General features: G+C 41.9%; 1 protein-coding gene across 6 annotated transcripts in view; it reads left to right on the forward strand.

The window, feature by feature from the left end:
* TPGS2 (tubulin polyglutamylase complex subunit 2) overlaps positions 1–16,826 on the forward strand; it is a 60,367-nt gene extending 43,541 nt beyond the window's left edge. For 5 of the 6 annotated variants that reach the window (XM_061130728.1, XM_061130727.1, XM_061130731.1 and 2 more), the window contains 4 exons: positions 1,164–1,292; positions 11,906–12,019; positions 13,501–13,661; positions 14,982–16,826. In XM_061130728.1, the coding sequence (XP_060986711.1) occupies positions 1,164–1,292; positions 11,906–12,019; positions 13,501–13,661; positions 14,982–15,212 (635 nt within the window). In that variant the 3' untranslated portion in view covers positions 15,213–16,826. The remainder of the gene's footprint in view (positions 1–1,163; positions 1,293–11,905; positions 12,020–13,500; positions 13,662–14,981) is intronic. The other variant, XM_061130730.1, reaches the window with a different exon arrangement.
* Positions 16,827–17,853: the final 1,027 nt, after the last annotated feature.

A 17,853-nucleotide genomic window follows, 5' to 3' on the forward strand; every position in this document is an offset into this window, starting at 1 on the left:
ACCCTTCACTGCCTCTACCTCCTGAGTTCACTTTTTTGGTGATTCTCCAAACCGTCCTGTTTCTCTCTCAGCTGACCAGAGGCACACTTTATAACTTACTCCTAAGCATTTAACGTGAACTTAGAATCATTACCTCTCATGGTCTACAGACCATGGTGTCGCCAAAAGACAGTGGCCAGAGGCTGGAGTGACTGTCAGATCCTCCCTTGCCCACATCATAGAGACAGGCTAACCCTTTCAGAAGCCTACTTCAGAAAAGAAACATTTCATGAAGGTTTTATGAGTCCCTATTCATTATTAATACTTTTTCTAACTTAATCCTCCCAACCTATTTTCTTATCCTCATCCCCATTGCCATACCCGTTTTTTACTGGATGGCCAAAATCATTAACAGAAAACCTAGCACCGGCAGCTTCTGATGTTTACCTCCTTCCTTAGTGGTCTCTTCTTCTTGGACATTCCAGGCTACACACTAGCTGTTGTATTACCTTTAGTCATTCCAGTATTTTAGCAGTCATATGTCCAAGTCTTAGTGCACCACCCCATGCCCAGCACCTGTATTATGAAGATTCTGTATGACAGATAAGAAAAATAGATCATCTTTATTGTGCACATGAATCACAGAAAACTGGAACTAAGCAAGAAGGCTTTCAAGAAAATTTGCTCCATTGAGTAAAAAATGACAAGTAAAGGGGGAGATAGTTTCCACAGTGAAAGCTTATGACAAGAAGGGTAGAAGTGGTCAGTTATATAATTAAAACTGTTACTTTGGAAAGTATAATCCTTCATTCTGGATGGTGAGAGCAAAAATATTTTTCAGTCCTTTGATCTTCAAACAGGCTCCAACCCTAAAATTCACAGTTCCTTTTGAGAATCCCCTCTTAAAATTTCCTTTGGTGCTCCACCCTAACACATGCAGTGGGGACTCTTCACTCAAGGCCCCAGCTGTTTTTTTGGGGTTTTTTTTTTTGCATAAAAGATGAAAAAGTCTGGTGCTTCAGAGCATGTAGTACATTGATTCTCTTTTTTCCACTTTCCATTCAATTCCTCAGCCCTGGGATCAAATAATAACTGGTCTTAAGTTAGTCAAGCAGATGCCCTTTTGTTGACCATGGTAACTAGCTTATTATTCCATTTAATTCTTTTTGTTAACATTCCCATAGAACATACCATTCCATTGGGCAGCATGGCAATTAACAGCATCTCAAAACTGACTCAACTCAACCAGTCTTCCATGTACTCACTTCCTAACGCACCAACTCTGGCAGACCTGGAGGACGATATACAAGAAGGTAACTGGGGGAACTTCTGCTTTGAGTTACAAATCAACCTGCTTGTTTCCATTTTATAATATTGAAAATAATAGAAAGACATTGTAGCATTGTAACTTGTTCCCCTAAACTCAAAACCTTCCCACTCATGGCTTCTCTGAACCATGGAGTAAGGTTAAAAACAAACAAACAAAAACAAAAACAGCCTGTGTCAAAAAAGGAAATTTTCATCAAGAAAATGCCAGGGTTGGAGTCTTTGTTTTGTATCCAGTACCCACTGCAGTCCCTGCCACATAGTAGACAGTTAATGAATTCTGATAAGTGAATGAATGTTATGGATTAAACTTCAGCCCACATTTCAGTGTTGAGACGTTTCAGGGACTGTGGCAATCTCAGTGCAGCTTCCTGTCTCCCTTCAGGCTCTTGGCCACTTCTGATTGAAATGGCTTAAATTCAAATGGCTGCTAAAGCTATAATCAATTATGTATAAGTGAGGACTTCTTCAGTCAGAATTGTGTTTGGCTGCATATGACAGACCCCCATTACAATGTTTAAACTAAAGAGGAGTTTATTTTTCTCTTAATAAGAATCTGGAACTAGGCTGGTATAGTTGTTTGAGAAACTCGATGATAAAGTCTCCTCTGGATTCCTGGCACACCAGCCTTTGGGTTTGGTTTTCATTCTCATGGTTGAAGAATGTCAGTTCTACCTCCAAGCTTCAAGTCTGTGTTCCAGGCAGGAAAAAGAAGAGTAAAGGGCAAAATAACTGTCTCTTGGCAGAATATTTCCTTTTTTGTCAGGAAAATGGTAGTTTTCTCAGAAGCCCCTCCCAATAGCCATTGGCCAGAATAGAGTCAGAAGGTTACCCATCCCTGCAAGGGAATTTGAGGAGGTAAGTATTTTTAGCTGTGTAGTAGTGCCTCTTCAAATTGAATTGGAGTAGAACTAGAGTTCTAAAAGGGAGAATGAATATTCAGTAGATAACTATAGCATCTCTAGTACTAATACCTTGGAGTGCATCGAAGTTCTGACAGAACTGATGATAGTCTTTCTCCTTCAACTGGACAAGCAGCTGGATAATCAGAAGAGGAATCCAGGGGCTGAGACTGGGAAGTTTTGGGCCCTGAGAAGAACCTGCACTCAGAAATGTATGGAATCCTCATGAGTGGGAAGAAGGTCACATTTTCTTTGTGTGTGTATATTGGGGCTCTCTACTCCCTCAAAGGCAAAGACGCTGATAAATAAGGGGAATGGGTGTACCCTGCCCTTGAGGCTGACAGGCAGCAGTAGACTAAATGACAGAAATGATTTCATGGGACCTCAGCATAGGACTTGAGCTGGGGTAGAGACCACATTGTCCTACGTATTCATGGGGCTAAAAGTCACTTGGGCTTCTGGCACCTTCTGGGTTCATGCTTTATCATACAGTTCAACAACTCTAAGTTTCATTAAATTTAAAAATGCTAACTTTCCTCAGGAGACTTAGCAGTTAGAAAGAGGACAATCAGGAAGAAATATTAGAATATACAACCAGAGAAGTAACAGTGCTAGAGGACACTGATGAACACCTAAATAAATACAAGAATAAGAACACTTTGACATTTAAGACAGCACAAACATTTCCTATAGAAAAAAATTAAAAACTCTTGATTAAACAACTGACTAGATGAGTTGAATAAGAGTATAAATATTGAGACCTGAGTTAATAGCCTGAAAAAGCAAGTGCAAGAATATCTAAAAGCACAGATAAAATACATTTTAAAATGAGAAATGACAGGAAAAGTGGAAGGATAAGAGAAACAGAAAATACAATCAGGTGACCTTCCAGTGGAATTCTAGGTGCTTAAAAAAGGGAAAAAGAATAGATGCAAAAGGAATAACAAATAAGCAGTAATAAAGGAAAATTTGTATTATTCAATCTGCAGATTGAAAGGGCTCTCCTGGACTCCAATTGAATTCAGGAGAAAACAGAAACCTAGACATTACATGATGCAGAAAAAAAATCACACGCTTCTAGGCAAAAATAACAACTTATAGAGAAAGAATAATCAGACTGACACCAGTATTCTTACCTGCAACAGTTGAAAACTAGAAGATAGTAAGAAAGAAAAAGCATAAACAGGTTGAGAGAAAAGGAGTGAAAATCAAGAGTCCTATATATATAGACCAAATACAGCTCTCAGATTATTAAAAGAATATTAAAGTTTGTGTAAAACTTCAAGAACATAAATACTCTAACCTGAAGACAAATGGAATGGAATGGAGATCTCTAGATGTGGCTCTATAAAGAGGAAAGGAAACAAGACATTAGTGAACCTCCTATGAAAGAGACTGGGCTTCCCTGGTGGTCCAGTGGTTAAGTCTGACTTGCAATTCAGGGGACACGGGTTTGATTCATGGACAGGGAAGATCCCACAGGCCATGGGGCAGCTAGGCCTGTGTACCACAACTACTGAACCCATGCTCTAGACCCGCAAGCCACAACTACTGAACTGCACGCTTTAGAGTCTGTGCTCCGCCACAATAGAAGCCACCGACCACAACTGGGAGTCAGTGTGTTGCTGCTGGAGAAAGCCCAAGCACAGCAGTGACAACCCAGTGCAGCCTGAATAAAGAAATATGTAAATTAAGGCTAAAAAAAGAAGACTAAATTAAATGTTACTGTTCAGGAACATAACCTTACCACCAGACCACCTTACCTGCCTCCCAAGAAACCTGTATGCAGGTCAAGGAAGCAACAGTTAGAATCAGACATGCAGTAACAGACTGGTTCCAAATTGGGAAAGGAGTACATCAAGGCTGCATACTGTCACCCCACTTATTTAACTTATATGCAGAGTTCAGTTCAGTTCAGTCACTCAGTTATGTCCGACTCTTTGCAACCCCATGAATCGCAGCACGCCAGGCCTCCCTGTCCATCACCAATTCCCAGAGTGTACCCAAACCCATGCCCATCGAGTCGGTGATGCCATCTAGCCATCTCACCCTGTCATCCCCTTCTCCTCCTGCCCCCAATCCTTCCCAGCATCAGGGTCTTTTCTAATGAGTCAACTCTTTGCATGAGGTGGCCAAAGTATTGGAGTTTCAGCTTCAACATCAGTCCTTCCAATGAACACCCAGGACTGATCTCCTTTAGGATGGACTGGTTGCATCTTCTTGCAGTCCACGGGACTCTCAAGAGTCTTCTCCAACACCACAGTTCAGAAGCATCAATTCTTTGGCGCTCAGCTTTCTTCACTGTCCAACTCTCACATCCATACATGACCACTGGCAAAACCATAGCCTTGACTAGACAGACCTTTGTTGGCAAAGTAATGTCTCTGCTTTTAAATATGCAGAGTACATCATACAAAATGCTGGGCTGGATGAAGCACAAGCTGGAATCAAGATTTCTGGGAGAAATATCAATAACCTCAGATACGCAGATGGCACCACTCTTATGGCAGAAAGCAAAGAGGATCTAAAGCACCTCTTGATGAAGATGAAAGAGGAGAGTAAAAAAGCTGGTTTAAAATTCAACATTCAAAATTAAGATCATAGTATCTGGTCACATCACTTCATGGCAAATAGATGGGGAAACAGTGGAAACAGTAAGAGACTTTATTTTCTTGGGCTCCAAAATCACTGAAGATGATAACTGCAGCCAAGAAATTAAAAGACATTTGCTCTGTGGAAGAAAAGCTATGACAAACCTAGACAGCATATTAAAAAGCAGAGATATTACTTTGCTGACTAAGGTCAGTCTAGTCAAAGCTATAGTTTTTCCAGTAGTCATGTATGGATGTGAGAGTTGGACTATAAAGAAGGCTGAACACTGAAGAATTGATGGTTTTGAACTGTGGTTTTGGAGAAGACTCTTGAGAGTCCCTTGGACTGCATGGAGATACAACCAGTCAGTCCTAAAAGAAATTAACCCTGAATATTCATTGGAAGGACTGATGCCAAAGCTGAACTCCAATACTTTGGCCACCTGATGCAAAGAACTGCCTTATTAGAAAAGAACCTGATTATTGGGAAAGATTGAAGGCAGGAGGAGAAGGGAACAACAGAGAATGAGATGGTTGTATGGCATCATCGACTTAATGGACATGAGTTTGAGCAAGCTCTGGGTGATGGTGAAGGACAGGGAAGTCCATGGGGTCTCAAAGAGTCGGACACAACTGAGCAACTAAACAACAAAATTCAGGACTGTATACAACTTTCACATAAGAACTCTTGGAAAAGAGACGTACGTAGTGCATGGAATATGTTTAAATGTACTGTCTCAGCTAAACCTAAAAAATAGGACAAAAGCAAGATATTAAAGCGTTATGGGTTAAATTGTGTCAAATATTCATGTTAAAGCCCTAACCTCACTACCTCAGACTGTGCCCTTATTTGGAAATAGGGTCATTATATTAATAGATCTAAGTAGTTCGGGTGAGGTCATACTGGAGTCAGGTGGAGCCCTAATCCAGTATGACTGGCAACCTTTTAATAGGGGAAATTGGGAAATATAGGTACATGAGAAAGTCATGTTAAAGATGAAGACAGAGATGGAGTCCTGCTTTTACATACCAAGGAAAGCATAAACATAAAAATAAAAGTTGCAAGCAAACTACCAGGAACTAGGGGGAGACACAGAACAGACTCTTCTCCACAGCCCTCAAGAGAAACCAACCTTGACCTGGATCTGCAGCCTCCAGAGGCATGGGACAACAAATTTCTGTTCAAACCTTTCAGTATGTGGTACTTTGTTACAGTAGCCCTAGCATTAATACAAAGAATGTTCCAGAGAGTCCTTACAGTAGAAAGTATAGGACAAAGAGGAAAGGAAGTACAAAGTGGAAGGTCTCATCCTACTGGAGGAAAGAAATAGTACACTTTGGGGGAAACAGAGTGTCTTTAGTGTCTTGGTTTTCTTTTCCTGTATAACAGATTACCACAAATTTACTGACTTGAAACACTACACATTTCCTATCTAACAGTTTTCATGAGTTAAAAATTCAGCTACAGATTAGTAGAGTCCTATGCTTAGAGTCTTAACAGGCTAAAATCAAGGTGTCAGCTGGTGCTGTGAATCCGCCTGAGGATAGGGGCCTCTTCCAGGCTCACTGGTGGTTGACCTTACGCAGTTCCTTGCAGCTGTGGGACTTGGTCCTTGTTTTCTTGTTGGTTGTTGGCCCAGTGTCACTCTCAGCTCATCGAGACTGCCCTTAGATTCTAACCACATGATTGACAACATGGTAGCTTGCTTGTCAGTCAGCTGTCTGCTACAGTAGTCTCATAATGTCACCTAATCAAGAGAATGATCACTCCTTTGTTACAGGCCCTGACTACTCTCAGGGGAGGAGGTCATACAAGGTGTGTATATCAAGGAGTAGGACTCTTGGGGGCCATCTTAGAATTCTGCTCACCACGCTCGGTTAGAGAAACAGTGGCCTATTATTTTCAAATAAAGGTAGAATCGTATGAATCCAGTCATGCAAGCATAACAAAAAGGAAGATAATCACTAAAGGAATTAAAGATTACTTTAGAATCTCTAACCTAATAAAGGTAGTGTTGAATCACATGAGTAAAAGTAAGAAAAAGGGAAAAGAAACATTATAAAACAGGCAACAAAACATTAAGAGGAATAAAATAAAACAGATTGATCATTATATTAAGTGTGCTGGAATTGAATTTCCCTTTTAAAAAGCAGAGACTATCAGATTGATATAAAAAGCAAAGCTCACCTATGTATTATTTTCAGGAGCATACTTAGGCTGATGAAGAGACCTCCTGGTGAAGGCAGATAGGTAATTCAGAGCAGCCTTCTTGCTGAAGACAACTGAAAAGTAAGGCAACACACAAAAATCACCGAAGAGCTAATAAGATGATGAGGTAGCACTAGATTAACATCCAGAAGAAGACAGAAATCCAGGGAAGAGGCTCAGTGTTTGGGGTTGCTCTTGCCTAGGATACACTACTCTTTTCAAAAGAAGCAATGAGGCTATGAAAGGCTGAGAATTGGACCCATATCTGAGACTAGGAGAATAAAACGGAGTGTAGGACCTACAAACTAGAGCACCCATAAAAGCTACCCTATCCTTTCAGTTAGCACGGGGGGAGCTGTACCTTAGGAGACATAATGAACCAGAAATAACCACTTTTCACATGGACTGAAGTCCAGGTGTAAGTCACACGTGCATCACAGAAAATGTTAAATCCCCAAATTGCACTAATTTGATTCCAGTATGAATATCCTAGGGTGCCTGGCATTCACTCACACACACACATTCACTCTAAAGAAATGTTGGGAAAAGTGACTGTCAGTGGTTGCAAAGCTCAGTCCGTACACTAAAAACCATTGACTTGTACACTTCAAATGAGTAAATGATATGGTAGATGAATTATATCTCAATATAAAACTCATAAAAAGCAAACTTCTTCCCTAAAAGAAGAAAACATTATCCTAGACCCCATTGTTTTTATAAACAATTTTTCAAAAATAATCCTCCTGAATATGAACCAGGAACATGAATAAACACAACACCATGAACAAGAACTAGCACCAATAATGTAACAGGAGGAGATCCACTGGTACTCCCAAGGATGAAATTATTAGGCACAAGCTATAAGACAATGTGCTAATGTGCAAATGAAGATAAAACTAAAAATTCAACAAAGAACTAGTAACAGGGATATTGTAGATTTGACCTTATGATTCTGGTCATAAGGCATATTATCTTTCAAACAGATCAGGACTTGTGCAAATAATACTCTAAACTCTGAGGAAATTTTTAAGATAATTACTTAAAAGGACTAGAGAGTAACCAGATATAAGCAGAAACTGGAGTGGCATCTACAAATGGCAGAAGGGAATCACACTGAATGATTTTCCTATTTTTGTAACTTTTTGCCTGAGGGTAAACCCCAGATAGCATCAGTCAGGGCTGCTAAAACTTGGTAGGAGCCTACAGTCTGAACTTTTGATTTCATCCAAGATGAAATAGCAGAGACCAAGCTTCCCACCTGAAACAAAAAACAAAAACAAATGTAAAAAAAAAAGTAAAACAATGGATTTCAAGATAGCATCATGCAGGGAAGGATGATGAGTTCTGAATGATGGGAAACAAATGAGGTGGCCCCTAGCTTATTATCTGAAAGTTTCCGGCTGACGGCATAGAGAACGAAACCAAGCAGAGCCTGTTGTGCCTGTTAACTAGGAAGAGAGAACTAAGAGCCCAGCTGGGTGAAGACAGTTCACAGGACTGAGTAACGGGGAGGAACGAGCTGCATAGAGAACTGCCGAGGACCCTCCTCCAGTATTCAGCAGAGAACTGATGAGCACCCGCATGTGAAGATACTGCCCGAGGCCCAGGGACAAGACGGCCCCAGGTGATGAGCGGGAACAGCGCCTGGTGCTCACACAGGACCAGGCCTAATGCCTGTTTGTACCAGCCGGGCTGAAACACCTCACAGCTTACCCAGGTAGAGTACTCTGGAGGGTCCCGCCTCAGGAATGGGGGCAAAAATAGCCCTAGGTTAAATACTGTCTTGGGTTCTGCCTGACAAATACTACGACCCAAAAGTATCTATTTTCACATAATTTAACTATCACAGAACAAAGCTCAATGATATTTGTAGAAATATAAAAATATAAAGCACTCAACAATGCAAAAGTAACAATTTCTGGCATCCAAAGATTAGCAGGCATGCAAAAAAGAAGGAAAAAAATAACTGTAAGGAAGAGAAAAACTGATTAGTTGAAACCAATCCAGATTTGAGACACCATTTAGAATCAGCAGATACAGACTTTAAAACAGTCATCACTATATTCAATATGTTCAAAAACTTATACAGACATAGCAGTTAGGAAAAAAGAAATCCAAACTTACCTTTTATAGATGAAACTAGTGTCTGAGATGAAAAATACACTGGATGGGACTAACAATAACTTAGACATTGCTAAAGAAAAGACTGGAGAACTTAAAGACATAACAGTAGACAATCCAAAATAACACAAAAAAATTAAAAAATTATTTTAATGAAAAGAACATCAGTTAACTGAGGGACAGCAAATGGTATATGTCTAACTGGAGTCCCTGTAATTGGGCTAGCAAATAATATTTCAAGAAATGGTGGCTCAAAACTATACCAATTTCATGGAGACTTAAACCGTATCTAAGAAGCTTAACAAGCTAGGAATAAGAAACATGAAGAAATAATAGTAAACATAATCAAATCGTTCAAAATCAAGGATGAAGAGAAGATCTTCAAAGCTGTTAATGGGAAGAGACAGTTCCATACAAAGGAAAAAGATAAGGATAATGGCATATTTCTCATTGGAAACAATTCAGTCAAGATAAAATACTGGGGAGTGGAAGGATAAATTGGGAGATTGGATTGACACACACTACTATGTATAAAACAGATGACTAATAAGGACCTATTGTTCAGCACAGGAAACAATCAGTATTCCATAATGACATATATGGTAAAAGAATCTAAAGAAGAGAGGATAATATATAACTGATTCACTGTGCTATACACCTAAAACTAACAACATTGTAAATCAACTATATACCAATTTTAAAAAGTTATGAGAATATTCATACTGCTAGACCAGAGGACAAAATAGATACATAGAAAAATAAAAGTGTTCTTTAAGCAAATTCAATTGGTTAAAAAAAGATAAAATACTCAGAGGAAAAAAGTGTCAACCTAGAATGCTAAACCCCTTTCAGACATTCCAAATTTTTTCAAAAACAAAGGCCTTTTCAAAAAGCAGTCTAGCAATGTCCGTTCTACTGTGTGGGTGTCTGTCCACGTAACAAAAGTACTTGATCAAAAGGGATGTGTACAGAGATGATTACTGTAGCATTTGCAGCAGAATAATGTTGGGTGAACGCCTATCAGTAGAGGACTGGCAGGGTAAATTAGGGGACACCCACTTTCAGTCAGGCAGCCATTAACACATTAGAATTACAAACCTCAGAGGGCTTTCCACATGGTACTGTTATATAGAAGGTAAGATTTAGGTAACCTGTATGGTATCCAATTTTTATATAATAAACAATCTTGAGAAAATTTAGATGTATACCTATATGTTTGTCTAGGACCATATGAGATGAGGAAAGCCATGTTTTAAAAAAGAAAAACCTTTTTAGTTAAAAATGTAAATACTAATGCACTTATATAAAATTATATATACATAGGTTGGAGAAGGAAATGGCAACCCACTCCAGTATTCTTGTCTGGAAAATTCCATAGACAGAGGAGCCTGGCAGGCTACAGTCCATGCGGTTGCAGAGAGTCGACTACGACTGAGTGCCTGTGCCCACACACACAGGTGTATGTGCAGATCACAGACACTATATACTCTGTTTATCCAATCTCTCCTAGGTTTGTAGACCTTCTCCACCCAGTCACTAATACTAATCTTTATGCATAATTGCTGTAATGAAAGAAGCAGGAGAGGCTTCTGATGCTTCCATTTCTAAGAATTCATCTTCTTTCTGTTACATCATGATATTTGGTTTCTAGGCAGGTATTTCTAACAGAGCCAGACTTAGCATTAATTATAATGTTATAATTATAATATGGGCTTCCCTGGTGGCTCAGTGGTAAAGAATCTGCCTGCCAATGCACAAGACAAGGATTTGACCTCTGGGTTGGGAAGATCCCCTGGAGGAGGAAATGGCAACCCACTCCAGTACTCTTGTCCGGAGAATCCCATGGACAGAGGACCTTGGTGGGCTGTAGTCCATGAAGTCACAGAGAGTCAGACACAAGTGAGCACACACACACACAATTATATCATACTTATGTGTGCTTAGTCGCTCAGTCATGTCCAACTCTTTGTGACCCCGTGGACTGTAACCCACCAAGGTCTTCTGTCCATGGGATTCTCCAGACAACAGTACTGGAGTGGGTTGCCATTTCCTCCTCCAGGGGATCTTCCCAACCTAGGAATCAAACCTGGGTCTCCAGCATTGCAGGCAGATTCTTTACCTTCTGAGCCACCCTAGGACTCGTGTCCTTAACTAATACTGTTATTAATTAATGACAGTAACTAATATTTATTGAGTATGGGATTTATATAAAATTTCTGACAGTCCTCATGAAAACTCTATTAGGTACACATTATCACTTCTTAAAAATAAGTAATGTAAGGAACTTAGACATTGCATAATTTGCCGAATGTTGTATAGTCAATAATTGACAAAAGGCATAGACACAAAATCCTTTAATAGGGTCATAACCGCAAATATACATTTTAGACATAAGAAACAAGATTCTAATCAAAAGATCATAAAATGCTATAAATGAGGGGAAAGCAGTTATCTGGGGAAGAAGAAATTGTTCCGATTCCTCTGACTTCACGTGTCCCAGGAAGTTCACTTTGTTGTCCTCACGCCACCTACCCCTGGATTCCATGACACTGTCCGTCGGTAACAGCAAAGCCCTGACAGAAGACTTAGACCAAGAACAAGACCCAGGACATTTAGAGTGGACAATACATTGGTCCACATTTGAAAATGATAGTTAAGAATATGTTTGAGATAAGGTTTTTTTCCCTCTCTGTTTTTTTCATCCTAGCAAAGCTGGATGAGTAAGTATGTTTGAGCTGAGTGTGTTTAAACATTACCATTAACTTCTGGATTTGCAGCCAGTGAGAACCAGCCAGAGAAGCCTCACTTTGATTCTCGCAGCGTGATATTTGAGTTGGATCCTTGCAACGGGAATGGGAAGGTTTGCCTTGTCTACAAAAGAGGGAAACCGGGTAAGAATCATGGCAGGCGCAGTTCTGTAGTCTGGGAATGGCCTTGGCTGACCTTGCTCTCCAGCCATCACACAGAAGACATGCTCCTCCCTGACCTGAGATGCTGCAGGGTCTCAGGTAGACGCCAAGAGAAAGCCCCTTAGGTCCTCTCTGAGCATCCTCCCTCCAGGTCCATTAAGTCTTTTTAAGGTACTGTCATTTGCAAGTTACTGCAGAGTAATAAGATTAGGATAATAAGTGAATAAAAAGTAAAAGAAATACTCTGTTAATAACTCCTCTAGCTGGTTCATGTGTTAGAAAAGCATCCAGGAAAAGCACTGTCTTATACTTCTTTATGGAGGCAGTTTAACAGCAATAAAAACCTGAATTACTAAACCTCAGTCTAAGAGGGAAAGGCTCTGACCTCCTATGCAGTGGCTGCCACTGGACATAGGCCACCCCTGACACCAGTTCAGTCCAGAGGTGGACAAGGTCCAGCCCTTTTCAGGTACCTCTCTGCCTGCAAGGGGTGAGAAGACACACCAGGATTTACCTCCGGGGGAAGCAGAGACCATCTCCTGCTGGAGGAGTCTTTGTGAAGCAGCCTTTGAGCTGCATCTTGAAATATTGGTTGGAATGAGATATGGGTGGTGAGGGTGGGGCAAAAGAGGGCATCCACGCAAAGAGATGGGTAACAGCCATGCCATGGGACACTACAACTGATTTGAGGGAAATGACAGGTAATTTTAGTTCATTGACCACTGGGTTCATCTTGTGGATGAGGGGAGATGATGCCAGAAGCCCTTTGTGCCGAGTCCTGAAAGCCAGGTGAGGGAGTTTGGCCATTCTGTGGAAGTATGGGGGGAGTCAAGGTTATTTAGCACAAATACGGCAGGATTCAGGTGAAAATGTGACCACGAGTAGAACTGGAAGAGGAGGCTACTGGAGGATGGATGCCATTAGAGAGGAGAGGAGATGAGGAAATGAGCTAGGAGAGACCTCCACAGCAGTAAGGATGGATGGGCAGAAGCACGTGTGAGGCAGGAGCTGATAGAGCAGTGCTTCAGCTCCACCAGCACAGCACACCACTGCACAGGCAAGAGTCCCAGGAGAGGGGAGCCTTCTCAGACCTCCTGAGAAAGCCAGGGCTCCTCAGAGTGTCTCCATCAGGAAGGCTGAGCCCACAGCCTGTAGCTGTTGGGGGAAGGGAAGCGTCGCATCCACACAGGAAAGCAGCACTCCTTAGGCAGCCTGAGGGCACGGATGGCCAGGGCCCAGCGATAGGTCAGTTGACTGACTGATCAAGAACTTGTAAAAGAATACCAGAGAAACCTTGACAGTGGCCACTGGAGAACGGAGCTGGGAGGTTGGAGGGGAAAATGGGAACTTTTACATTCCTTTTACTGTTGAAATTTGTTTTAACCATGAGTGGATGTTGACTTTATAGATAAAAGGAAGAAAGTGTTAAGCCGTCCCTTTATGTCTTCTGTCTGCTATTTCAGGACTAGCACAGGACACTGAGATCTGGTTCTTGGACAGAGCGCTATACTGGCATTTTCTCACAGACACCTTTACTGCCTATTACCGCCTGCTCATCACCCACCTGGGCCTGCCCCAGTGGCAGTACGCCTTCACCAGCTACGGCGTCAGCCCCCAGGCCAAGGTAAGGAAGGACTCCCTGTCACCTCAAACTGCAAAACGTATCAGAATCTTCTGAGGAAATGCCTAAGTTGCAGAGTCCCTAAGTTGCAGTCCCTCATCTGATTCTGCAGATCTGGGTAGAGCCCAGGAACCTGCATTTTCAATAAACAAAGTAGGTGCTTCCAATTCAGGTGGACAACAGCACTTCATACTAATCTAGTTAAGTGGTTCCCAGCCTTGGCTAGTCCTCAGACTCATCTGGGGAGTTTTAATTTCTAATGAACTGGGGAGGGGGCAGGGCTTAGGTTTGATGGCTGGTTTTGGATACACAGTACACGCACACAAGAACAAAGAACAATCAGTCTCTTATTCTCTGGCTCCTCGTCCATCCACTTCCCCACCAGCAGCCGCTGTTGGTGTCTCCTGTGCCCTCACTGAGCTATGTTGCTGGATGGAAAGCACTCATGCATACAGTTTGGGGTTCTTTTCTTCTAAGTCACAAGTGTGACCCTGTTCACATTGTTCTGCACCTTCTTTTCACTTAATTGCACATTGGAGCTCATTCCCTATCCATATATAGAGAGCTGTCTCTTGCATTGATATTTGGTATTTCAAAATATGGATGTGCCTCATTTATACTATAGATCTAGTTACCATTTTAAACATACAGATGTCAGATAATGCTGATAGACTGCCTTGTTTGAGAACACCAGGTGTGTCAAGAAGAACTTTTGCCCGGGTGGCAAAAAATGAGGGACTCAGTTCCCTGTATGTATTCATCAAGGGGACCTCACCTTGCTCAAATGGCACATGATAATGACATCATCCAGGCAACATAGCGGGTGGTTATTATCAATGAACATCAATAAGTGTAGATGCCCTTTGCCTTCAGCTGCCCAGGAAGAGAGCAGGCAGCTTCCCTCAGCAGAGCCGGCTCTGGTCTTGGTCTGCTCTTTCCCCATGGGAAGGATGCTACTCAATCCACCCGAGGGGCAGAGACCGGTGTGAGGGCAGAACAGTTAGAAGGACACTATACCCTGTACCTTGGGGACCTAGTATCCCAGGCTCAGGGCTCACTACGTTAGAAGGAAGCACATTTACTCAGATTCTTCATCCTCATCCTGCTCTACTTATAGGTCCATTTATAAGACCCCATAAAGCAATGTGTGTCTTCCTTTTTACCCAAAGGAAGTGCTGATAGATTTTAGAGGCAGTTTTTCATGAAAACTTTTACTCACTGCCTCATCTCCCCAGCTCTCTACCCCTCTATCTCCACTAAAGAACATGAGCACATGCTTGTCTCCTTTGAATTGTGACCGTCTCTCCCAACTCTGCCTTTCAGCAATGGTTCAACATGTATAAACCCATCACCTACAACACAAACCTCCTCACTGAAGAGACAGACTCCTTTGTGAACAAGCTGGATCCTAGCAAAGTGTTCAAGAGCAAGAACAAGACCATAATCCCCAAGAAGAAAGGGCCTGCTCAGCCTGCAGGCGGCCAGAAAGGGCCCTCAGGTCCTGCTTCCACCTCTAAATCCTCCTCTGGGTCTGGAAACCCTGTCCGGAAATGAGCATCCCCCTCTGCCTCCCCACAGTGGTGACGTCCATGCACAGATGCCCCGGGCATGGCCCAACCTCAGAGTCTGTGTGTGGAACCACAGTCCTCTCTCCATCTGCACTTGATCTCAGCCAAAAGGCTGAGACGCGATTCCTCTCCCCATCTGAATGACAGAATCCTAGGTCTTTTACTCCCATTGGCCTGAGCCAGGAGTTGGAAGGGCATACTCAGGTCTCCCCAAGAATCCTTCCTGCATACCCATTACAGCAGGTTGTGCCATCTACTGCTCCTGGGAGCTGTGAGGAATGCAAGCTTTTATGTAGGTGACTAAGTAGATCTGTTAAGAGCTTTCTTCTCTTTCTACCCCAACACCCCCACTCGTCAGCAGTAGTTACAGAGGTTCCCCAAAGAAACCACTGGTTTTGACCTAGGAGGCACTAGAACGATGCTGTTCAAGTTGGTAGCCACTTTTAAAGCCGCTAAATTTAAGCCATATTAAAAATTGAGTTTTATTAGCCACATTGGGTATAATATATTCATGTGGCTAATGGATTCTGTATTTTGATGAAACATTTGTATCATCACACAAAGTTCTGTTGGGTAGCACTACATTACAATATTTTTGCATTACCCTTACTCAGATCAGTTCATTTTTGTTAGAGAATATTAAACACTCATAGTTTGATGGGTTATAATGTTCCTTGTAAAATCCTGAAGATACATTTTTATGTTTTTTATATCCTTCCCCACAAGCAGATCTTGCTTTGCTCATTTTCAATTTTATATAGTTTTTCATCTTCATCAGTTTTCTATAAAGTTTCTTGTTTCCAGTTTTGTGATGTGATATTTGCACAGTTGCCAAAATTATCTTTCTCACATTGTTTTAAGAAGTGATTCTACTGTACCATGAAAACAAGGCCTCCCAAGCATTGCTTTGCCAGGATTCTTTGTGAAGAGTTTGGATGGAATCAGTCGCTGTTGGCAGGAGCTTCCACCTGCTCTGCCTACTCACAGCTGCTCAGCAGTTCACAGAGTGGCAGAAGAGGGCAGAGAGGAGCCCAGGTGACAAGGATAATAGTTAGTCTTCTGCAGTATTTTTCTTCCAGAACTCATCAGAGGGAGAACCAGCAGCGCCAGATGAGAGAGCCCAGCATTTGGCTGCTTCCCCAAGTCAAGGCTAGAAGGGGATTGAGAATTTGTGTTGTCTGCCAATGTGGTGGGTATCCTAGTGCTTTTGGAGCCCCTGAATTATTTTGCGTCAGTCCTGGTCCAATTCTGAATTTCACAAATGAAGCAGCAGGGGAGCCACCAAAGCCACGGTGCCCTTCAAGCCCGCGACAATCAGCTGGAGTCCCCAGAGGGCTTGCAGACAGAAGTGGCTTCCACTGTGGGGAGGTTTGAGATCGCCTCAGGAGGGGCAGACCAGTTAAGAGCAAGGCTGGCTCCTAATACACAGGGCCCAGTGCAGAATTAGGGTGTGGGGCCCTATCTCCAAAAATCCAGTAGGCAGTACCACGAAAAGCACGAAAATGTTTTCCCTTTCTTCTCACAACTTGTTACAGATTTTTTTGTTTGATACTCAATGCTATTCCAGGAAAAATTAAAGTTTTAAATTATTACAATTTTATCATTCATCTTTCTACTTTTGGGCTATTGCAGTTTTAAATGTCACTATAACAGCATTTAATTCACATTCAGAAAGCAAAATCACACAATTATTTCATATCTGTTGTATGTATATATATGTCTCATTCTTACCAAAACAGTGGAAACAACACACAAAACTAGCTCAATCTTTATTTCACTCTTTGATACGTACACAGTCTCAACTTAGCGGGGAGTAAGGAAGGACTGAAGGAAAGAGAAATTAGGAGCTGCCCTCGGTTTTCCTTTTCTTCCGTGTCCTCATTTCAGTGTAAGTGGCTGGCTATTACAGGAAAGTAACATGAGTAGGAAGGGAAAGGTATGGGTTCCACGGTCACTCACGGTTCTTAGAATGCCATCACCCTCTCTGTGTATTTGAATGAAATCTATTTCAGATAGAAAGCACGACCTCTGGGGCCTCATGTCCTCACCTTCTCAGCTGTAGACATGACAAACTTGCCTTAAACTCTGAATCTCTTCCTGTATGGTAGGCCCACTGGAATTCTGTTCTCCTGGGAATCACAAAGGCTGTAAGTGAAAAGTGGTAAGAACAGGGGACAAACACATTGCACGTATCTCCTCTGCTCACACGTACACACTTCTGTCTCACCATACCTTGACTTACACAGTTCAAAGACAAAACAAGGAATTTCAAGGCAGTGTCAGGAGAGCGTTAAACCAAAAGTGAGACCGTCTGAGTGTGGGGCCCTTGCATGACTGTACAGATCACACACACGTGAAGCTGACCCTGGTGAAGGAGGAAGGGAGCACTCCTGGTGAAAGACTCCAGACAACAGGTTAAGAGGATTACATGGGGGAAAAGCTCACCAGGATGTTAATATTTTGAAACTAAAGCAATTAAAATGGCAGTAGGCACTTCTATAAATCACCCACTCAGGAAAAAGAGTCTGTGCTGGAATCACAGAATAGGAATAAAAGCAGGATGCTTCACGAGGCACTGATGTAGCTCAGGTTGTACATGAAATGCCACATCATCGTGCTGCTCACGT

The sequence above is a fragment of the Dama dama genome, chromosome 27 (assembly GCF_033118175.1).
Source record: "Dama dama isolate Ldn47 chromosome 27, ASM3311817v1, whole genome shotgun sequence".
Classification (NCBI taxonomy): domain Eukaryota; kingdom Metazoa; phylum Chordata; class Mammalia; order Artiodactyla; family Cervidae; genus Dama; species Dama dama.